Source organism: Oncorhynchus masou, chromosome 24 (genome assembly GCF_036934945.1).
Source record: "Oncorhynchus masou masou isolate Uvic2021 chromosome 24, UVic_Omas_1.1, whole genome shotgun sequence".
NCBI lineage: Eukaryota > Metazoa > Chordata > Actinopteri > Salmoniformes > Salmonidae > Oncorhynchus > Oncorhynchus masou.
In genome coordinates, this window is record NC_088235.1 from 6479969 (window position 1) to 6504562 (window position 24594).

The following is a 24594-nucleotide window of genomic DNA, read 5'->3' on the forward strand; positions in this document are numbered from 1 at the left end:
TCCTGTCCAGGGGGTGTACTGAGGTGATAGACTAGTGTCCTGTCCAGGGGGTGTACTGAGGGGATAGACTAGTGTCCTGTCCAGGGGGTGTACTGAGGTGATAGACTAGTGTCCTCTCCAGGGGGTGTACTGGTACATCAAGTTGCTTCACGCTTGGGGTCCATGGTAACACATCACCACCATCTCTCTACCTGGGGTCCATGGTAACACATCACCACCATCTCTCTACTCTACCTGGGGTCCATGGTAACACATCACCACCATCTCTCTACTCTACCTGGGGTCCATGGTAACACATCACCACCATCTATCTACTCTACCTGGGGTCCATGGTAACACATCACCACCATCTCTCTACTCTACCTGGGGTCCATGGTAACACATCACCACCATCTCTCTACTCTACCTGGGGTCCATGGTAACACATCACCACCATCTCTCTACTCTACCTGGGGTCCATGGTAACACATCACCACCATCTCTCTACTCTACCTGGGGTCCATGGTAACACATCACCACCATCTCTCTACTCTACCTGGGGTCCATGGTAACACATCACCACCATCTCTCTACTCTACCTGGGGTCCATGGTAACACATCACCACCATCTCTCTACTCTACCTGGGGTCCATGGTAACACATCACCACCATCTCTCTACTCTACCTGGGGTCCATGGTAACACATCACCACCATCTCTCTACTCTACCTGGGGTCCATGGTAACACATCACCACCATCTCTCTACTCTACCTGGGGTCCATGGTAACTCATCACCACCATCTCTCTACTCTACCTGGGGTCCATGGTAACACATCACCACCATCTCTATACTCTACCTGGGGTCCATGGTAACACATCACCACCATCTCTCTTTACTACCTGGGGTCCATGGTAACACATCACCACCATCTCTCTACTCTACCTGGGGTCCATGGTAACACATCACCACCATCTCTCTACTCTACCTGGGGTCCATGGTAACACATCACCACCATCTCTCTACTCTACCTGGGGTCCATGGTAACACATCACCACCATCTCTCTACTCTACCTGTGGTCCATGGTAACACATCACCACCATCTCTTTACTCTACCTGGGGTCCATGGTAACACATCACCACCATCTCTCTACTCTACCTGGGGTCCATGGTAACACATCACCACCATCTCTCTACTCTACCTGGGGTCCATGGTAACACATCACCACCATCTCTCTACTCTACCTGGGGTCCATGGTAACACAACACCACCATCTCTCTTTACTACCTGGGGTCCATGGTAACACATCACTACCATCTCTCTACTCTACCTGGGGTCCATGGTAACACATCACCACCATCTCTCTACTCTACCTGGGGTCCATGGTAACACATCACCACCATCTCTCTACTCTACCTGGGGTCCATGGTAACACATCACCACCATCTCTCTACCTGGGGTCCATGGTAACACATCACCACCATCTCTCTACTCTACCTGGGGTCCATGGTAACACGTCACCACCATCTCTCTACCTGGGGTCCATGGTAACACATCACCACCATCTCTCTACTCTACCTGGGGTCCATGGTAACACATCACCACCATCTCTCTACACTGCCTGTCTGACAGTCAGTGTGTGTGTATTCTGTCCTGTCTGACAGTCTGGGTGTGTATTCTGTCCTGTCTGACAGTCAGTGTGTGTGTGTGTGTTCTGTCCTGTCTGACAGTCAGTGTGTGTGTGTGTGTGTGTGTGTGTGTGTGTGTGTGTATTCTGTCCTGTCTGACAGTCAGTGTGTGTGTGTGTATTCTGTCCTGTCTGACAGTCAGTGTGTGTATTCTGTCCTGTCTGACAGTCAGTGTGTGTATTCTGTCCAGTCTGACAGTCAGTGTGTGTATTCTGTCCTGTCTGACAGTCAGTGTGTGTATTCTGTCCTGTCTGACAGTCAGTGTGTGTGTTCTGTCCTGTCTGACAGTCAGTGTGTGTATTCTGTCCTGTCTGACAGTCAGTCAGTGTGTGTGTTCTGTCCTGTCTGACAGTCAGTGTGTGTATTCTGTCCTGTCTGACAGTCAGTCAGTGTGTGTGTGTTCTGTCCTGTCTGACAGTCAGTGTGTGTATTCTGTCCTGTCTGACAGTCAGTGTGTGTATTCTGTCCAGTCTGACAGTCAGTGTGTGTATTCTGTCCTGTCTGACAGTCAGTGTGTGTATTCTGTCCTGTCTGACAGTCAGTGTGTGTGTTCTGTCCTGTCTGACAGTCAGTGTGTGTATTCTGTCCTGTCTGACAGTCAGTCAGTGTGTGTGTTCTGTCCTGTCTGACAGTCAGTGTGTGTATTCTGTCCTGTCTGACAGTCAGTCAGTGTGTGTGTTCTGTCCTGTCTGACAGTCAGTGTGTGTGTGTGTGTTCTGTCCTGTCTGACAGTCAGTGTGTGTATTCTGTCCTGTCTGACAGTCAGTGTGTGTATTCTGTCCTGTCTGACAGTCAGTGTGTGTATTCTGTCCTGTCTGACAGTCAGTCTGGGTGTGTATTCTGTCCTGTCTGACAGTCAGTGTGTGTATTCTGTCCTGTCTGACAGTCAGTGTGTGTGTTCTGTCCTGTCTGACAGTCAGTGTGTGTATTCTGTCCTGTCTGACAGTCAGTCAGTGTGTGTGTTCTGTCCTGTCTGACAGTCAGTGTGTGTATTCTGTCCTGTCTGACAGTCAGTCAGTGTGTGTGTGTTCTGTCCTGTCTGACAGTCAGTGTGTGTGTTCTGTCCTGTCTGACAGTCAGTGTGTGTATTCTGTCCTGTCTGACAGTCTGTGTGTGTATTCTGTCCTGTCTGACAGTCAGTGTGTGTGTTCTGTCCTGTCTGACAGTCAGTGTGTGTATTCTGTCCTGTCTGACAGTCAGTGTGTGTATTCTGTCCTGTCTGACAGTCAGTGTGTGTATTCTGTCCTGTCTGACAGTCAGTGTGTGTATTCTGTCCTGTCTGACAGTCTGTGTGTGTATTCTGTCCTGTCTGACAGTCAGTGTGTGTGTTCTGTCCTGTCTGACAGTCAGTGTGTGTATTCTGTCCTGTCTGACAGTCAGTGTGTGTATTCTGTCCTGTCTGACAGTCAGTGTGTGTATTCTGTCCTGTCTGACAGTCAGTGTGTGTATTCTGTCCTGTCTGACAGTCAGTGTGTGTATTCTGTCCTGTCTGACAGTCAGTGTGTGTATTCTGTCCTGTCTGACAGTCAGTGTGTGTATTCTGTCCTGTCTGACAGTCAGTGTGTGTATTCTGTCCTGTCTGACAGTCAGTGTGTGTATTCTGTCCTGTCTGACAGTCAGTGTGTGTATTCTGTCCTGTCTGACAGTCAGTGTGTGTATTCTGTCCTGTCTGACAGTCAGTGTGTGTATTCTGTCCTGTCTGACAGTCAGTGTGTGTATTCTGTCCTGTCTGACAGTCAGTGTGTGTGTTCTGTCCTGTCTGACAGTCAGTGTGTGTATTCTGTCCTGTCTGACAGTCAGTGTGTGTATTCTGTCCTGTCTGACAGTCCGTGTGTGTATTCTGTCCTGTCTGACAGTCAGTGTGTGTATTCTGTCCTGTCTGACAGTCAGTGTGTGTATTCTGTCCTGTCTGACAGTCAGTGTGTGTATTCTGTCCTGTCTGACAGTCAGTGTGTGTATTCTCTCTGTCCCCAGGTGGTGATGCAGCTAGTCAGACTACTGCCGGACGGCCACCAGATGAAGAGGGAGGTGGACATGGCTCTGGACTCAGTTAGCGAGACCATGACCCCCATGCATTACCACCTCAGAGAGATAATCATCTGTACCTACAGACAGGTAGGACCATAGACCACCATACACCCCATAGACAGCCATACTAGACCATACACCCCATAGACAACCATACTAGACTATACACCCCATAGACAACCATACTAGACCATACACCCCATAGACAGCCATACTAGACCATACACCCCATAGACAGCCATACTAGACCATACATCCCATAGACAGCCATACTAGACCATACACCACCATACACCCCATAGACAGCCATACTAGACCATACACCCCATAGACAACCATACTAGACCATACATCCCATAGACAACCATACTAGACCATACACCACCATAGACAACCATACACCCCATAGACAACCATACTAGACCATACACCCCATAGACAGCCATACTAGACCATACATCCCATAGACAGCCATACTAGACCATACATCCCATAGACAGCCATACTAGACCATACACCACCATACACCCCATAGACAGCCATACTAGACCATACACCCCATAGACAACCATACTAGACCATACATCCCATAGACAACCATACTAGACCATACATCCCATAGACAACCATACTAGACCATACACCACCATAGACAACCATAGACAACCATACACCCCATAGACAACCATACTAGACCATACACCCCATAGACAGCCATACTAGACCATACACCCCATAGACAGCCATACTAGACCATACACCCCATAGACAGCCATACTAGACCATACACCCCATAGACAGCCATACTAGACCATACACCCCATAGACAACCATACTAGACCATACACCCCATAGACAGCCATACTAGACCATACACCACCATACACCCCATAGACAACCATACACCTCATAGACAGTCACCTGACAGAGTGATTATCATCTGCACCTACAGACATGTCCAGTAGAGGGCGACACCTGCCTTTACATTACACTACCTATCAATAACACAAATAATGTCAACTCATTAAAACACTGTTTTGAAGGCTGTTTTGATCACACTGCTATAAGGGAATGGTTGCACTGGTTGTCATGTGTCGCAGGTACATTTCTAGTCTGAAAGCCATGACCCTGAACTGGTACAACCCAATGCGAGAGACAAGACTATTTAGCGACAGTTCTACTTCTGGCCCATAGATGGCAGTAATGCTCTTGTTTTTATTTATTTAGCTACAGTTCTACTTTTGGCCCATAGAGGGCGGTATGCTCTTGTTTTTATCAAGCTACAGTTCTACTACTGGCCCATAGATGGCTGCAGTTCCACTCCTGGACCATAGATGGCAGTAATGCAATTGTTTTTATTTAGCTACAGTTCTACTACTGGCCCATAGATGGCTGCAGTTCCACTCCTGGCCCATAGATGGCAGTAGTGCTCTTTTTTTTATTTAGCTACAGTTCTACTTTTGGCCCATAGAGGGCGGTATGCTCTTGTTTTTATCTAGCTACAGTTCTACTACTGGCCCATAGATGGCTGCAGTTCCACTCCTGGCCCATAGATGGCAGTAATGCACTTGTTTTTTATTTAGCTACAGTTCTACTACTGGCCCATAGATGGCTGCAGTTCCACTCCTGGCCCATAGATGGCAGTAATGCTCTTGTTTTTAGGTGACTAGTCATGTCTTGGACCCACGCTACTCAAATGCATCTACAAGTACTATGTTTGTTTAGTAGTTGTTGTTTAATGTTCATTCTTTGACTTTAGGGTGCAGTACTGGTTAGAAATGAATAATATGTTGTTGCTCATGGTCATAAGTGGTGGCAGGTAGCTGGTGGTTAGAGCGTTGGACTTGTAACCGAAAGGTTGCTCGATCGAATCCCCAAGCTGACAAGGTACAAATCTGTTGTTCTGCCCCTGAACAAGGCAGTTAACCCACTGTTCCTAGTTAGGCTGTCATTGAAAATAAGAATTTGTTCTTAACTTACTTAATTGAGGTTAAATACAGTGCCTTGCGAAAGTATTCGGCCCCCTTGAACTTTGCAACCTTTTGCCACATTTCAGGCTTCAAACATAAAGATATAAAACTGTATTTTTTGTGAAGAATCAACAACAAGTGGGACACAATCATGAAGTGGAACGACATTTATTGGATATTTCAAACTTTTTTAACAAATCAAAAACTGAAAAATTGGGCGTGCAAAATTATTCAGCCCCTTTACTCTCAGTAAAGAGTAAAAGGTCGCAAAGTTCAAGGGGGCCGAATACTTTCGCAAGGCACTGTATATATACTGGTATATATTGACTACTTGCTTTGAGCTCCTGATTGAGAGCATTGTGAGTAGGGTCCTATGTGTCTACTACTACAGCTGGTTGACTCCTGAGTGTGTGTGTGATGATAAATCAATTCAGATATTATTGGTCACATATTTAGCTGATGTTATTGGTCACATATTTAGCTGATGTTATTGGTCACATATTCAGCTGATGTTATTGGTCACATATTTAACAGATGTTATTGGTCACATATTTAGCTGATGTTATTGTTCAAGTATTTAGCTGATGTTATTGGTCACATATTCAGCTGATGTTATTGGTCACATATTTAACAGATGTTATTGGTCACATATTTAACAGATGTTATTGGTCACATATTTAACAGATGTTATTGGTCACATATTTAACAGATGTTATTGGTCACATATTTAACCGATGTTATTGGTCACATATTTAACAGATGTTATTGGTCACATATTTAACCGATGTTATTGGTCACATATTTAACAGATGTTATTGGTCACATATTTAACAGATGTTATTGGTCACATATTTAACAGATGTTATTGGTCACATATTTAACAGATGTTATTGGTCACATATTTAACAGATGTTATTGGTCACATATTTAACAGATGTTATTGTTCAAGTATTTAACAGATGTTATTGGTCACATATTTAACAGATGTTATTGGTCACGTATTTAGCTGATGTTATCGGTCACATATTCAGCTGATGTTATCGGTCACATATTTAGCTGATGTTATTGGTCACGTATTTAGCTGATGTTATTGGTCACATATTTAGCTGATGTTATTGGTCACATATTTAGCTGATGTTATTGGTCACGTATTCAGCTGATGTTATTGGTCACGTATTCAGCTGATGTTATTGGTCACGTATTCAGCTGATGTTATTGGTCACATATTCAGCTGATGTTATTGGTCACGTATTTAGCTGATGTTATTGGTCACGTATTCAGCTGATGTTATTGGTCACGTATTTAGCTGATGTTATTGGTCACGTATTTAGCTGATGTTATTGGTCACGTATTTAGCTGATGTTATTGGTCACATATTTAGCAGATATTATTGGTCACGTATTTAGCTGATGTTATTGGTCACGTATTTAGCTGATGTTATTGGTCACGTATTTAGCTGATGTTATTGGTCACATATTTAGCAGATATTATTGGTCACATATTTAGCTGATGTTATTGGTCATGTATTTAGCTGATGTTATTGGTCACATATTCAGCTGATGTTATTGGTCACGTATTCAGCTGATGTTATTGGTCACGTAACAGATGTTATTGCGGGTCTAGTGAATTGCTTGTGCAGTAATATTTAACACACACACACACACACACACACACACACACACACACACACACACACACACACACACACACACACACACACACACACACACACACGCACACACGGAGTTAAGAAATATATACATATTTTTTTGACTAAAATACAGTAGAATACTGCCTCTATGTGACATAATTAAAGTGACCAAAGTTCCATTATTAAAGTGGCCAGTGTTTCCATGTCTATATGGGGCAGCAGTCTCTAAGGTGCAGGGTTGAGTGACCAGTGATGACAGGTCTATGTACAGAGGGCAGCAGTCTCTAAGGTGTAGGGTTGAGTGACCAGTGATGACAGGTCTATGTACAGTATATGGGGCAGCAGTCTCTAAGGTGCAGGGTTGAGTAACAGTGATGACAGGTCTATGTACAGTATATGGGGCAGCAGTCTCTAAGGTGCAGGGTTGAGTAACAGTGATGACAGGTCTATGTACAGTATATGGGGCAGCAGTCTCTAAGGTGTAGGGTTGAGTAACCAGTGATGACAGGTCTATGTACAGTATATGGGGGCAGCAGTCTCTAAGGTGTAGGGTTGAGTAACAGTGATGACAGGTCTATGTACAGAGGGCAGCAGTCTCTAAGGTGTAGGGTTGAGTAACCAGTGATGACAGGTCTATGTACAGAGGGCAGCAGTCTCTAAGGTTCAGGGTTGAGTGACCAGTGATGACAGGTCTATGTACAGCGGGCAGCAGTCTCTAAGGTGTAGGGTTGAGTAACAGTGATGACAGGTCTATGTACAGTATATAGGGCAGCAGTCTCTAAGGTGTAGGGTGGAGTGACCAGTGATGACAGGTCTATGTACAGAGGGCAGCAGTCTCTAAGGTGCAGGGTTGAGTAACCAGTGATGACAGGTCTATGTACAGAGGGCAGCAGTCTCTAAGGTGTAGGGTTGAGTAACCAGTGATGACAGGTCTATGTACAGAGGGCAGCAGTCTCTAAGGTTCAGGGTTGAGTAACCAGTGATGACAGGTCTATGTACAGAGGGTAGCAGTCTCTAAGGTGCAGGGTTGAGTAACTGGCTGGTAGCCGGCTAGTGTGTGTGTGTGTGTGTGTAGAGAGAGGGATCCTGTAGTTGAAGTTCAACAGGGCTGCAGTGCTCTGCTCTCTCTGTTTTTGCCATTTGGAATACAGACTGTAATCAATGTGTGTCTGTCTGTACTGAGGCTGCACTCTGAGGCTGCCTGACTGCACCTGGGCCAGCCGGAGGTACCCTGCCCCGTCTCCACACTATCAATGGGCCTCATTGTCCCTCCGTCTCTCTGTCTCTCTCTCTTTCCCCCTGCTCTCACTCTCAAGCTTCTGCTCTGTCTTCAGATTTCTCTCCTTTCTTTCTCTCTCTCTTTCTTTCTTTCTCTCTTTCTTTCTTTCTCTCTTTCTTTCTTTCTTTCTCTCTTTCTTTCTTTGTCTTTCTTTCTCTCTTTCTTTCTTTCTCTCTCTCTCTCTCTCTCTCTCTTTCTTTCTCTCTCTCTCTCTCTCTCTCTCTCTCTTTCCCCCTGCTCTCACTCTCAAGCTTCTGCTCTGTCTTCAGATTTCTCTCCTTTCTTTCTCTCTCTCTTTCTTTCTTTCTCTCTTTCTTTCTTTCTCTCTTTCTTTCTTTCTTTCTCTCTTTCTTTCTTTGTCTTTCTTTCTCTCTTTCTTTCTCTCTCTCTCTCTCTCTCTCTCTCTTTCTTTCTCTCTCTCTCTCTCTCTCTCTCTCTCTCTTTCCCCCTGCTCTCACTCTCAAGCTTTTGCTCTGTCTTCAGATTTCTCTCCTTTCTTTCTTTCTTTCTTTCTTTCTTTCTTTCTTTCTTTCTTTCTTTCTTTCTTTCTTTCTTTCTTTCTTTCTTTCTTTCTTTCTTTCTTTCTTTCTTTCTTTCTTTCTTTCTTTCTGTCTTTCTGTCTTTCTTTCTTTCTCTCTCTCTCTCTCTCTCTCTCTCTCTCTCTCTCTCTCTCTCTCTCTCTTTCTTTCTCTCTCTCTCTCTCTCTCTTTCCCCCTGCTCTCACTCTCAAGCTTTTGCTCTGTCTTCAGATTTCTCTCCTTTCTTTCTTTCTTTCTTTCTTTCTTTCTTTCTTTCTTTCTTTCTTTCTTTCTTTCTTTCTTTCTTTCTTTCTTTCTTTCTTTCTTTCTTTCTTTCTTTCTGTCTTTCTGTCTTTCTTTCTGTCTTTCTTTCTCTCAACACAGCAGCCATCCAACCCTGCCACTGCTTCCCACCTTTAATAGATTCCACTCTGTGACATATTCTTCTGTAATGTTTAATTGATTGATAGTCTGCAGTGTTTGCAGCTCCGTTACCCATCATGGTAATCATCTCTACATACAGTAACCTCTCATTTATAAACGTGTGTCTTTCTGGAAGGGGAACTGACCAGGTAACTTTTTCCACTTTGTGGGAAGGAATCCAAATGCTGTATATGAGTGTTGAATGAGGAGTCGGTCATCCTCCTTGTAGAATATCTGTCATGGCTGATGATTAGAATCTCTCCTGACGTGTAGTGCAGCCCTCCTGTCCAGCCTCCAGCTCCTCTCGTCTCCTGACGTGTAGTGCAGCCCTCCTGTCCGGCCTCCAGCTCCTCTCGTCTCATGACGTGTAGTGGAGGCCTCCTGTCCAGCCTCCAGCTCCTCTCGTATCCTGACGTGTAGTGCAGCCCTCCTGTCCAGCCTCCAGCTCCTCTCATCTCCTGACGTGTAGTGCAGCCCTCCTGTCCAGCCTCCAGCTCCTCTCATCTCCTGACGTGTAGTGCAGCCCTCCTGTCCAGCCTCCAGCTCCTCTCGTGTCCTGACGTGTAGTGCAGCCCTCCTGTCCAGCCTCCAGCGCCTCTTGTCTCCTGACGTGTAGTGCAGCCCTCCTGTCCAGCCTCCAGCTCCTCTCGTGTCCCGACTTGTAGTGCAGCCCTCCTGTCCAGCCTCCAGCTCCTCTCGTGTCCTGACGTGTAGTGCAGCCCTCCTGTCCAGCCTCCAGCTCCTCTCGTCTCCTAACGTGTAGTGCAGCCCTCCTGTCTAGCTGTCTAGCCGGCAGGGTCTAGGTGATAAACAGAGCCAGATGTGGCTGCTGGAAGGAAGCAGGGCAATGTGAATAAGACACGAGTAACAACCCCCCCCCTCCCCACATAGCCTCTCTCCTCTCTCCTCTGTCCGTCTTGGGCTCTTGGCTACTGGTCATGGGGGTTGGTTTGAGGCTTGGGGGATCTCTCCTCCTCTGTTCTCCTGTCCTCTGTCCAGAGGTCTTAATGAAGGGCCTGTAAATCCCTGCAGTAGACCAGGCATGACTGAGGCGTTCACACGTTACAGACTCTGCCTGGGATGAGAGGCTCATAACATCCTCTGGCACGAGGGGAAAGCAAACACAACCCAGCACCTTAGAGGCAGCAGTCCCTCTCTCTGTAGGTCTCTCTCTCTGTAGGTCCCTCTCTCTGTAGGTCCCTCTCTCTGTAGGTCCCTCTCTCTGTAGGTATCTCTCTGTAGGTCCCTCTCTCTGTAGGTCCCTCTCTCTGTAGGTCCCTCTTTCTGTAGGTCCCTCTCTCTGTAGGTCCCTCTCTCTGTAGGTCCCTCTCTCTGTAGGTCTCTCTCTCTGAAGGTCCCTCTCTCTGTAGGTCCCTCTCTGTAGGTCCCTCTCTCTGTAGGTCCCTCTCTCTGTAGGTCTCTCTCTCTGTAGGTCTCTCTTTGTAGGTCCCTCTCTCTGTAGGTCCCTCTCTCTGTAGGTCCCTCTCTCTGTAGGTCTCTCTCTCTGTAGGTCCCTCTCTCTGTAGGTCCCTCTCTCTGTAGGTCTCTCTCTCTGTAGGTCCCTCTTTCTGTAGGTCCCTCTCTCTGTAGGTCCCTCTTCTGTAGGTCTCTCTCTCTGTAGGTCTCTCTCTCTGTAGGTCCCTCTCTGTAGGTCCCTCTCTCTGTAGGTCCCTCTCTCTGTAGGTCTCTCTCTCTGTAGTTCTCTCTTTGTAGGTCCCTCTCTCTGTAGGTCCCTCTCTCTGTAGGTCCCTCTCTCTGTAGGTCCCTCTCTCTGTAGGTCCCTCTCTCACGCTTTCTAACTTTAGGTCTCTATGTCACGCTTTCTCTCTGTAGGTCCCTCTCTCATGCTTTCTAACTTTAGGTCTCTATCTCACTCTTTCTCTCTGTAGGTCTCTCTCTCACGCTTTCTCTCTGTAGGTCTCTCTCTCAGTCTTTCTCTCTGTAGTTCTCTCTCTCACGCTTTCTGTCTGTAGGTCTCTCTCTCACACTTTCTCTCTGTAGGTCCCTCTCTCTGTAGGTCCCTCTCTCTGTAGGTCCCTCTCTCTGTAGGTCTCTCTCTCTGTAGGTCTCTCTCTCTGTAGGTCCCTCTCTCTGTAGGTCCCTCTCTCTGTAGGTCCCTCTCTCACGCTTTCTCTCTGTAGGTCCCTCTTACGCTTTCTCTCTGTAGGTCCCTCTCTCACGCTTTCTCTCTGTAGGTCTCTCTCTCACTCTTTCTCTCTGTAGGTCTCTCTCTCACGCTTTCTCTCTGTAGGTCCCTCTCTCACGCTTTCTCTCTGTAGGTCTCTCTCACTCTTTCTCTCTGTAGGTCTCACTCTCACGCTTTCTCTCTGTAGGTCCCTCTCACGCTTTCTCTTTGTAGGTTTTTCTCTCTGTTGGTCTCACTCTCTGAAGGTCCCTCTCTCTGTAGGTCCCTCTCTCTGTAGGTCTCTCTCTCTGTAGGTCTCTCTCTCTCTGTAGGTCCCTCTCTCTGTAGGTCCCTCTCTCACGCTTTCTAACTTTAGGTCTCTATGTCACGCTTTCTCTCTGTAGGTCCCTCTCTCATGCTTTCTAACTTTAGGTCTCTATCTCACTCTTTCTCTCTGTAGGTCTCTCTCTCACGCTTTCTCTCTGTAGGTCTCTCTCTCAGTCTTTCTCTCTGTAGGTCTCTCTCTCACGCTTTCTGTCTGTAGGTCTCTCTCTCACACTTTCTCTCTGTAGGTCCCTCTCTCTGTAGGTCCCTCTCTCTGTAGGTCCCTCTCTCTGTAGGTCTCTCTCTCTGTAGGTCTCTCTCTCTGTAGGTCCCTCTCTCTGTAGGTCCCTCTCGCATGCTTTCTCTCTGTAGGTCCCTCTCTCACGCTTTCTAACTTTAGGTCTCTATCTCACGCTTTCTCTCTGTAGGTCCCTCTCTCACGCTTTCTCTCTGTAGGTCTCTCTCTCACTCTTTCTCTCTGTAGGTCTCTCTCTCACGCTTTCTGTCTGTAGGTCTCTCTCTCACACTTTCTCTCTGTAGGTCCCTCTCACTGTAGGTCCCTCTCTCTGTAGGTCCCTCTCTCTGTAGGTCCCTCTCTCTGTAGGTCTCTCTCTCTGTAGGTCTCTCTCTCTGTAGGTCCCTCTCTCTGTAGTTCCCTCTCTCACGCTTTCTCTCTGTAGGTCCCTCTCTCACGCTTTCTAACTGTAAGTCTCTATCTCACTCTTTCTCTCTGTAGGTCTCTCTCACGCTTTCTCTCTGTAGGTCCCTCTCACGCTTTCTCTCTAGGTCTTTCTCTCACGCTTTCTGTCTTTAGGTCTCTCTCTCACACTTTCTCTCTGTATGTCCCTCTCTCTGTAGGTCCCTCTCTCTGTAGGTCCCTCTCTCTGTAGGTCTCTCTCTCTGTAGGTCTCTCTCTCTGTAGGTCCCTCTCTCTGTAGGTCCCTCTCTCACGCTTTCTCTCTGTAGGTCCCTCTCTCACACTTTCTAACTTTAGGTTTCTATCTCACTCTTTCTCTCTGTAGGTCTCTCTCACGCTTTCTCTCTGTAGGTCCCTCTCACGCTTTCTCTCTGTAGGTCTCTCTCTCACTCTTTCTCTCTGTAGGTCTCTCTCTCATGCTTTCTTTCTGTAGGTCTTTCTCTTTGTTGGTCTCTCTCATTCTTTCTCTCTGTAGGTCCCTCTCTCACGCTTTCTCTCTGTAGGTCTCTCTCTCTGTATGTCTCTCTCACGCTTTCTCTCTGTAGGTCCCTCTCTCACGCTTTCTCTCTTTAGGTCTCTCTCTCACTCTTTCTCTCTGTAGGTCTCTCTCTCACGCTTTCTCTCTGTAGGTCCCTCTCTCACGCTTTCTCTCTGTAGGTCTCTCTCACTCTTTCTCTCTGTAGGTCTCACTCTCACGCTTTCTCTCTGTAGGTCCCTCTCTCACGCTTTCTCTCTTTAGGTCTCTCTCACTCTTTCTCTCTGTAGGTCTCTCTCTCACGCTTTCTCTCTGTAGGTCCCTCTCTCACGCTTTCTCTCTGTAGGTCTCTCTCACTCTTTCTCTCTGTAGGTCTCACTCTCACGCTTTCTCTCTGTAGGTCCCTCTCTCATGCTTTTTCTCTGTAGGTCTTTCTCTCCTGGTCTCTCATTCTTTCTCTCTGTAGGTCCCTCTCTCACGATTTCTCTCTGTAGGTCTCTCTCACTTTTTCTCTCTGTAGGTCTCTCTTTCACTCTTTCGCTCTGCCTCTCGCTTTCTCTCTGTAGGTCTCTCTCTCCCTCTCCTCTCCTTCTCTCTCTCCTCTTTCTCTCTCTCTGTAGGAATCTCTCCCTCTCCTTCTCTCTCTCCTCTTTCTCTCTCTCTGTAGGTCTCTCTCTCCCTCCTTCTCTCTCCTCTTTCTCTCTCTATGTAGGTCTCTCTCTCCCTCTCCTTCTCTCCATCCTCTTTCTCTCTCTCTGTAGGTCTCTCTCTCCCCCTCCTCTCTCTCCTCTTTCTCTCTCTATGTAGGTCTCCCTCTCCTTCTCTCTCCTCTTTCTCTCTCTGTAGGTCTATCTCTCTCCCTCTCCTTCTCTCTCTCCTCTTTATCTCTCTCTCCCTCTCCTTTTCTCTCTCCTCTTTCTCTCTCTCTGTAGGTCTCTCTCCCTCTCCTTCTCTCTCTCCTCTTTCTCTCTCTCTGTAGGTCTCTCCCTCTCCTCTCTTTCTCTCTCTCCTCTTTCTCTCTCTCTGTAGGTCTCTTTCTCCCTCCCCTTCTCTCTCCTCTTTCTCTCTCTCTGTAGGTCTCTCCCTCTCATCTCTTTCTCTCTCTCCTCTTTCTCTCTCTCTGTAGGTCTCTCTCTCCCTCTCCTTCTCTCCATCCTCTTTCTCTCTCTGTAGGTCTCTCTCTCCCTCTCATTCTCTCTCTCCTCTTTCTCTCTCTCTGTAGGTCTCCCTCTTCTTATCTCTCCTCTTTCTCTCTCACTGTAAGTCTCTCTCTCTCCCTCTCATTCTCTCTCTCCTCTTTCTCTCTCTCTGTAGGTCTCTCTCTCCCTCTCCTCTCTCTCCTTTTTCTCTCTCTCTGTAGGTCTCTCACTCTCCCTCTCCTCTCTTTCTCTCTCCCATCTCTCTGTCAGCTGTAGGTTTCTTGTTTTCCATTGTGAATGTGTGTGTTTGGTTCAGACAGTAGATTTTTCATTTTTCAGAATGTAGTGTCTGTTTGATCAGACAGAGTAGGTTCTTCATGTTTCAGTACGTAGTGTACTGTAGTCTGTTTGATCAGACAGAAATACTATTTCCTTTGTACTTTTAGATCTGAGAATCATGACTCCTCTTAAGTTAAATTCTGCAACACAAGAATGTACCTGTTATCTTAAGCTGCCATTTCCACCGCCCACAAGCAGGAATGTATTAAACATCTTGGTTTCCTGGATTTATTGATTAAATTGGTACTGAAGATAATTTGTTTTACGAACTTTAACTATTTGAACTTCCTCTCCCTCTCTTCATCTGTCTTTCTCCTCCCAGGGGCACAGCCCTCTTTCTCCCCAGCTTCCTTTCTGTCCATCTCCCTCTTTCTGTCCATCTCCCTCTTTCTGTCCATCTCCCTCTTTCTGTCCATCTCCCTCTTTCTGTCCATCTCCCTCTTTCTGTCCATCTCCCTCTTTCTGTCCATCTCCCTCTTTTTGTCCATCTCCCTCTTTCTCTCCATTTCCCTCTTTCTCCCCAGCTTCCTTTCTATTCCCTCCTGCTCTCTCCCACCCCCTCACTTATTATCGTGTGTGTGTGTGTGTGTGTGTGTGTGTGTGTGTCTAAAGAAAGGCCCTCATGGTTTGGACGGCGCAATGGAAAAATATTTTCAGAATCGGGAGAATGTTGTGAGCAGGTTTTTTGAGGTTAGGTAATGGACGTCATCAGGAAGAGGAGGGAGGGAGGGATTGGGCTAGAGCCACTACGTTGGACCAAGTTAAAGGGACCATCACAAAACTAACTGATGGACAGGAGAGAGGGAAAGAGGGGGAGAGAGACAGAGCAGGACAGGGGGAGTGAGGGACAGAGAGAGAGGGAGTGTGGGACAGGGACACGATGAGAGGGAAGGAGCGACAGGGAGGGATTCTGTGTTGATTCATCCCCCACTACACCAGTAGTCTAAACATTACTCCCTGAGCCTGTGTTGATTCATCCCCCACTACACCAGTAGTCTAAACATTACTCCCTGAGCCTGTGTTGATTCATCCCCCACTACACCAGTAGTCTAAACATTACTCCCTCAACCTGTGTTGATTCATCCCCCACTACACCAGTAGTCTAAACATTACTCCCTGAGCCTGTGTTGATTCATCCCCCACTACACCAGTAGTCTAAACATTACTCCCTGAGCCTGTGTTGATTCATCCCCCACTACACCAGTAGTCTAAACATTACTCCCTGAGCCTGTGTTGATTCATCCCCCACTACACCAGTAGTCTAAACATTACTCCCTGAGCCTGTGTTGATTCATCCCCCACTACACCAGTAGTCTAAACATTACTCCCTCAGCCTGTGTTGATTCATCCCCCACTACACCAGTAGTCTAAACAAACATTATTCATCCCCCCTACACCAGAGCCTGTGTTGATTCATCCCCCACTACACCAGTAGTCTAAACATTACTCCCTGAGCCTGTGTTGATTCATCCCCCACTACACCAGTAGTCTAAACATTACTCCCTGAGCCTGTGTTGATTCATCCCCCACTACTAAACAGTAGTCTACACCAGTAGTCTAAACATTACTCCCTGAGCCTGTGTTGATTCATCCCCCACTACACCAGTAGTCTAAACATTACTCCCTGAGCCTGTGTTGATTCATCCCCCACGTAGTTGATTCTAAACATTACTCCCTGAGCCTGTGTTGATTCATCCCCCACTACACCAGTAGTCTAAACATTACCCTGAGCCTGTGTTGATTCATCCCCCACTACACCAGTAGTCTAAACATTACTCCCTCAAGCCTGTGTTGATTCATCCCCCACTACACCAGTAGTCTAAACATTACTCTGAGCCTGTGTTGATTCATCCCCCACTACACCAGTAGTCTAAACATTACTCCCTGAGCCTGTGTTGATTCATCCCCCACTACACCAGTAGTCTAAACATTACTCCCTGAGCCTGTGTTGATTCATCCCCCACTACACCAGTAGTCTAAACATTACTCCCTGAGCCTGTGTTGATTCATCCCCCACTACACCAGTAGTCTAAACATTACTCCCTGAGCCTGTGTTGATTCATCCCCCACTACACCAGTAGTCTAAACATTACTCCCTGAGCCTGTGTTGATTCATCCCCCACTACACCAGTAGTCTAAACATTACTCCCTGAGCCTGTGTTGATTCATCCCCCACTACACCAGTAGTCTAAACATTACTCCCTGAGCCTGTGTTGATTCATCCCCCACTACACCAGTAGTCTAAACATTACTCCCTGAGCCTGTGTTGATTCATCCCCCACTACACCAGTAGTCTAAACATTACTCCCTGTGTTGAGCTACATTCCCTGAGCCTGTGTTGATTCATCCCCCACTACACCAGTAGTCTAAACATTACTCCCTGAGCCTGTGTTGATTCATCCCCCACTACACCAGTAGTCTAAACATTACTCCCTGAGCCTGTGTTGATTCATCCCCCACTACACCAGTAGTCTAAACATTACTCCCTGAGCCTGTGTTGATTCATCCCCCACTACACCAGTAGTCTAAACATTAAACATTACTCCCTGAGCCTGTGTTGATTCATCCCCCACTACACCAGTAGTCTAAACATTACTCCCTGAGCCTGTGTTGATTCATCCCCCACTACACCAGTAGTCTAAACATTACTCCCTGAGCCTGTGTTGATTCATCCCCCACTACACCAGTAGTCTAAACATTACTCCCTGAGCCTGTGTTGATTCATCCCCCACTACACCAGTAGTCTAAACATTACTCCCTGAGCCTGTGTTGATTCATCCCCCACTACACCAGTAGTCTAAACATTACTCCCTGAGCCTGTGTTGATTCATCCCCCACTACACCAGTAGTCTAAACATTACTCCCTGAGCCTGTGTTGATTCATCCCCCACTACACCAGTAGTCTAAACATTACTCCCTGAGCCTGTGTTGATTCATCCCCCACTACACCAGTAGTCTAAACATTACTCCCTGAGCCTGTGTTGATTCATCCCCCACTACACCAGTAGTCTAAACATTACTCCCTGAGCCTGTGTTGATTCATCCCCCACTACACCAGTAGTCTAAACATTACTCCCTGAGCCTGTGTTGATTCATCCCCCACTACACCAGTAGTCTAAACATTACTCCCTGAGCCTGTGTTGATTCATCCCCCACTACACCAGTAGTCTAAACATTACTCCCTGAGCCTGTGTTGATTCATCCCCCACTACACCAGTAGTCTAAACATTACTCCCTGAGCCTGTGTTGATTCATCCCCCACTACACCAGTAGTCTAAACATTACTCCCTGAGCCCTGAGCCTCCCCCACTACACCAGTAGTCTAAACATTACTCCCTGAGCCTGTGTTGATTCATCCCCCACTACACCAGTAGTCTAAACATTACCCTGAGCCTGTGTTGATTCATCCCCCACTACACCAGTAGTCTAAACATTACTCCCTCAACCTGTGTTGATTCATCCCCCACTACACCAGTAGTCTAAACATTACTCCCTGAGCCTGTGTTGATTCATCCCCCACTACACCAGTAGTCTAAACATTACTCCCTGAGCCTGTGTTGATTCATCCCCCACTACACCAGTAGTCTAAACATTACTCCCTCAACCTGTGTTGATTCATCCCCCACTACACCAGTAGTCTAAACATTACTCCCTGAGCCTGTGTTGATTCATCCCCCACTACACCAGTAGTCTAATCATTACTCCCTCAACCTGTGTTGATTCATCCCCCACTACACCAGTAGTCTAAACATTACTCCCTCAACCTGTGTTGATTCATCCCCCACTAAACACTCCCAGTGATTCATAAACATTACTCCCTGAGCCTGTGTTGATTCATCCCCCACTACACCAGTAGTCTAAACATTGATTCTCCCTACACCAGTAGTCTAAACATTACTCCCCTGTGTTGATTCATCCCCCACTACACCAGTAGTCTAAACATTACTCCCTGAGCCTGTGTTGATTCATCCCCCACTACACCAGTAGTCTAAACATTACTCCCTGAGCCTGTGTTGATTCATCCCCCACTACACCAGTAGTCTAAACATTACTCCCTGAGCCTGTGTTGATTCATCCCCCACTACACCAGTAGTCTAAACATTACTCCCTGAGCCTGTGTTGATTCATCCCCCACTACACCAGTAGTCTAAACATTACTCCCTGAGCCTGTGTTGATTCATCCCCCACTACCACCATTACTCCCTGAGCCTGTGTTGATTCATCTACAAACATTACTCCCTGAGCCTGTGTTGATTCATCCCCCACTACACCAGTAGTCTAAACATTACTCCCTGAGCCTGTGTTGATTCATCCCCCACTACACCAGTAGTCTAAACATTACTCCCTGAGCCTGTGTTGATTCATCCCCCACTACACCAGTAGTCTAAACATTACTCCCTGAGCCTGTGTTGATTCATCCCCCACTACACCAGTAGTCTAAACATTACTCCCTGAGCCTGTGTTGATTCATCCCCCACTACACCAGTATTCATCCCCCAAACATTACTCCCTGAGCCTGTGTTGATTCATCCCCCACTACACCAGTAGTCTAAACATTACTCCCTGAGCCTGTGTTGATTCATCCCCCACTACACCAGTAGTCTAAACATTACTCCCTGAGCCTGTGTTGATTCATCCCCCACTACACCAGTAGTCTAAACATTACTCCCTGAGCCTGTGTTGATTCATCCCCCACTACACCAGTAGTCTAAACATTACTCCCTGAGCCTGTGTTGATTCATCCCCCACTACACCAGTAGTCTAAACATTACTCCCTGAGCCTGTGTTGATTCATCCCCCACTACACCAGTAGTCTAAACATTACTCCCTGAGCCTGTGTTGATTCATCCCCCACTACACCAGTAGTCTAAACATTACTCCCTGAGCCTGTGTTGATTCATCCCCCACTACACCAGTAGTCTAAACATTACTCCCTGAGCCTGTGTTGATTCATCCCCCACTACACCAGTAGTCTAAACATTACTCCCTGAGCCTGTGTTGATTCATCCCCCACTACACCAGTAGTCTAAACATTACTCCCTGAGCCTGTGTTGATTCATCCCCCACTACACCAGTAGTCTAAACATTACTCCCTGAGCCTGTGTTGATTCATCCCCCACTACACCAGTAGTCTAAATTCATTACTCCCTGAGCCTGTGTTGATTCATCCCCCACTACACCAGTAGTCTAAACATTACTCCCTGAGCCTGTGTTGATTCATCCCCCACTACACCAGTAGTCTAAACATTACTCCCTGAGCCTGTGTTGATTCATCCCCCACTACACCAGTAGTCTAAACATTACTCCCTGAGCCTGTGTTGATTCATCCCCCACTACACCAGTAGTCTAAACATTACTCCCTGAGCCTGTGTTGATTCATCCCCCACTACACCAGTAGTCTAAACATTACTCCCTGAGCCTGTGTTGATTCATCCCCCACTACACCAGTAGTCTAAACATTACTCCCTGAGCCTGTGTTGATTCATCCCCCACTACACCAGTAGTCTAAACATTACTCCCTGAGCCTGTGTTGATTCATCCCCCACTACACCAGTAGTCTAAACATTACTCCCTGAGCCTGTGTTGATTCATCCCCCACTACACCAGTAGTCTAAACATTACTCCCTGAGCCTGTGTTGATTCATCCCCCACTACACCAGTAGTCTAAACATTACTCCCTGAGCCTGTGTTGATTCATCCCCCACTACACCAGTAGTCTAAACATTACTCCCTGAGCCTGTGTTGATTCATCCCCCACTACACCAGTAGTCTAAACATTACTCCCCCTCAACCTGTGTTGATTCATCCCCCACTACACCAGTAGTCTAAACATTACTCCCTCAACCTGTGTTGATTCATCCCCCACTACACCAGTAGTCTAAACATTACTCCCTGAGCCTGTGTTGATTCATCCCCCACTACACCAGTAGTACACCTAGTCTAAACATTACTCCCTCAACCTGTGTTGATTCATCCCCCACTACACCAGTAGTCTAAACATTACTGAGCCTGTGTTGATTCATCCCCCACTACACCAGTAGTCTAAACATTACTCCCTGAGCCTGTGTTGATTCATCCCCCACTACACCAGTAGTCTAAACATTACTCCCTGAGCCTGTGTTGATTCATCCCCCACTACACCAGTAGTCTAAACATTACTCCCTGAGCCTGTGTTGATTCATCCCCCACTACACCAGTAGTCTAAACATTACTCCCTGAGCCTGTGTTGATTCATCCCCCACTACACCAGTAGTCTAAACATTACTCCCTGAGCCTGTGTTGATTCATCCCCCACTACACCAGTAGTCTAAACATTACTCCCTGAGCCTGTGTTGATTCATCCCCCACTACACCAGTAGTCTAAACATTACTCCCTGAACCTGTGTTGATTCATCCCCCACTACACCAGTAGTCTAAACATTACTCCCTGAGCCTGTGTTGATTCATCCCCCACTACACCAGTAGTCTAAACATTACTCCCTGAGCCTGTGTTGATTCATCCCCCACTACACCAGTAGTCTAAACATTACTCCCTCAACCTGTGTTGATTCATCCCCCACTACACCAGTAGTCTAAACATTACTCCCTCAACCTGTGTTGATTCATCCCCCACTACACCAGTAGTCTAAACATTACTCCCTCAACCTGTGTTGATTCATCCCCCACTACACCAGTAGTCTAAACATTACTCCCTCAACCTGTGTTGATTCATCCCCCACTACACCAGTAGTCTAAACATTACTCCCTGAGCCTGTGTTGATTCATCCCCCACTACACCAGTAGTCTAAACATTACTCCCTGAGCCTGTGTTGATTCATCCCCCACTACACCAGTAGTCTAAACATTACTCCCTGAGCCTGTGTTGATTCATCCCCCACTACACCAGTAGTCTAAACATTACTCCCCGAGCCTGTGTTGATTCATCCCCCACTACACCAGTAGTCTAAACATTACTCCCTGAGCCTGTGTTGATTCATCCCCCACTACACCAGTAGTCTAAACATTACTCCCTGAGCCTGTGTTGATTCATCCCCCACTACACCAGTAGTCTAAACATTACTCCCTCAACCTGTGTTGATTCATCCCCCACTACACCAGTAGTCTAAACATTACTCCCTGAGCCTGTGTTGATTCATCCCCCACTACACCAGTAGTCTAAACATTACTCCCTGAGCCTGTGTTGATTCATCCCCCACTACACCAGTAGTCTAAACATTACTCCCTCAACCTGTGTTGATTCATCCCCCACTACACCAGTAGTCTAAACATTACTCCCTGAGCCTGTGTTGATTCATTCCCCACTACACCAGTAGTCTAAACATTACTCCCTCAACCTGTGTTGATTCATCCTATTCCCTTGTGATCATCAGGGCACATATTAGTGTACGACATAGAGAGTAGGTTGCAATTTGAGACACATTTTAAGCGTTATCATACTAACTTCCTGTAATTGGAAGGACCTCTAGGATTTGCAGTAGCTGTCCTATCAGGTTGCCTCCTTGACATAAGTGGGCTAATCACAATTGGTGGAGCCTCTGGTGGCCAAGGAAAACATTGGTTGTAAAGCTATGTACCTATACCCTCCTGGATGACCGCTGTAGGTAAAGCTATGTACCTATACCCTCCTGGATGACTGCTGTAGGTAAAGCTATGTACCTATACCCTCCTGGATGACTGCTGTCGGTAAAGCTATGTACCTATACCCTCCTGGATGACTGCTGTAGGTAAAGCTATGTACCTATACCCTCCTGGATGACTGCTGTAGGTAAAGCTATGTACCTATACCCTCCTGGATGACTGCTGTAGGTAAAGCTATGTACCTATACTCTCCTGGATGACTGCTGTAGGTAAAGCTATGTACCTATACCCTCCTGGATGACTGCTGTAGGTAAAGCTATGTACCTATACCCTCCTGGATGACTGCTGTAGGTAAAGCTATGTACCTATACCCTCCTGGATGACTGCTGTAGGTAAAGCTATGTACCTACAGTGGCTTGCGAAAGTGTTCATCCCCCCCTTTCCATTTTTCCTATTTTATTGCCTACAAAACCTGGAATTAAAATGGATTTTGGGGGGGTTTGTACCATTTGATGTACACAACATGCCTACCACTTTGAAGATGCAAAATACTTTTTATTGTGAAACAAACAAGAAATAATACAAGAAAACAGACTTTGAGCGTGCATAACTATTCACTCCCTCAAAGTCGATAGCCACCTTTTGCAGCAATTACAGCTGTCTCTTGGGTATGTCTCTCTAAGTTTGGCACATCTAGCCACTGGGATTTTTGCCCATTCTTCGAGGCAAAACTGCTCCAATTTCTTCAAGTTGGAAGGGTTCCGCTGGTGAACAGCAATCTTTAAGTCATACCACAGATTCTCAATCGGATTGAGGTCTGGGCTTTGACTAGGCCATTCCAAGACATAAAAAATGTTTCCCCTTAAATCACTAGAGTGTTGCTTTAGCAGTATGCTTTGGGTCATTGTCCTTCTGGAAGGTGAACCTCCGTCCAAGTCTCAAATCTCTGTAAGACTGAAACAGGTTTCCCTCAAGAATTTCCCTCTATTTAACACCATCCATCATTCCTTCAATTCTGACCAGTTTCCCAGTCCCTGCCGATGGAAAAACATCCCCACAGCATGATGCTGCCACCACCATGCTTCACTGTGGGGATGCTGTTCTTGGGGTGATGGGAGGTGTTGGGTTTGCGCCAGACATAGCATTTACTTTTATGGCCAAAAAGCTCAATTTTAGTCTCATCCGACCACAGTACCTTCTTCCAAATGTTTGGGGAGTCTCCCATTTGCCTTCTGGCGAACACCAAACGTGTTTGCTTATTTTTTTCTTTAAGCAATGGCTTTTTTTCTGTCCACTCTTCTGTGAAGCCCAGCTCTGTGGAGTGTACGGCTTAAAGTGGTCCTATGGACAGATACTCCTATTGCCTATTGATTGCCATACCTCCCTTATCCTACCTCATTTGTACACACTGTACATCAATTTTTTTAATATTATTAGTATTATTGACTGTATGTTTGTTTATTCCATCTGTGACTCTGTGTTGTTGTTTGTGTCGCACTGCTATGCTTTATCTTAGCCAGGGCACAGTTGTAAATGAGAACAAGTTCTCAACTAGCCTACCTGGTTAAATAAAGGTGAAATAAATAAATAAATAAACATTTAGTTGCTTCATAGCAAAAGGGGATGAATACATATGCACCACTTTTCAGTGTTTTTATTTTTTAGATTTTTTTAGAAAATATAATTTTTTCAATTTCACTTCACCAATTAGGACTATTATGTGTATGTCCATTACATCAAATCCAAATAATAAAAACCCATTTAAATTACAGGTTGTAATGCAACGCAATAGAAACACTGACAAGGGGGATGAATACTTTTGCAAGGTGCTGTATACCCTCCTGGTTGACTGCTAGAGACGCAGGTTCTTATACAGCCTGTGTGTTTCCCAAATGGCACACTGTTCCCTATATAAGTAGTGAACTGTGTAGGGAATAGGGTGCCATTTGGGACACAGCTTTACCACCGGGCCATGAAAGGGCCTCAGTTCTTAGACTACTCAGTCAGAGCAGAGGAGGGAGAGGAGGAGAGAGAGTTGAGAGAAGTGTTGTTTTTACTCCTTATTCTCAGACTTTCACATGCCAATGCCAACGGTAATATTTCTCGTAGCCAGTCTAGTCCACGGAAAGCCTTTATTTGGACTGGATCGCCTGGTCCTCCGAGGGGCAGGGGTGTGAGACAGGTGCTGGAGTGTGAGACAGGTGCGGGGGTGTGAGACAGGTGCGGGAGTGTGAGACTGGTGCGGGAGTGTGAGACTGGTGCGGGAGTGTGAGACTGGTGCGGGAGTGTGAGACTGGTGCGGGAGTGTGAGACTGGTGCGTGAGTGTGAGACAGGTGCGGGAGTGTGAGACTGGTGCGGGAGTGTGAGACTGGTGCGGGAG

At 46.5% G+C, this 24594-nt stretch overlaps 1 protein-coding gene across 6 annotated transcripts in view; it reads left to right on the forward strand.

The window, feature by feature from the left end:
* The window catches only part of LOC135511809 (paladin-like), a 169843-nt gene that overhangs the window by 98449 nt on the left and 46800 nt on the right, over positions 1-24594 (forward strand). For all 6 annotated transcript variants that reach the window (XM_064933279.1, XM_064933280.1, XM_064933278.1 and 3 more), the window contains one exon: positions 3642-3782. In XM_064933279.1, the coding sequence (XP_064789351.1) occupies positions 3642-3782 (141 nt within the window). The remainder of the gene's footprint in view (positions 1-3641; positions 3783-24594) is intronic.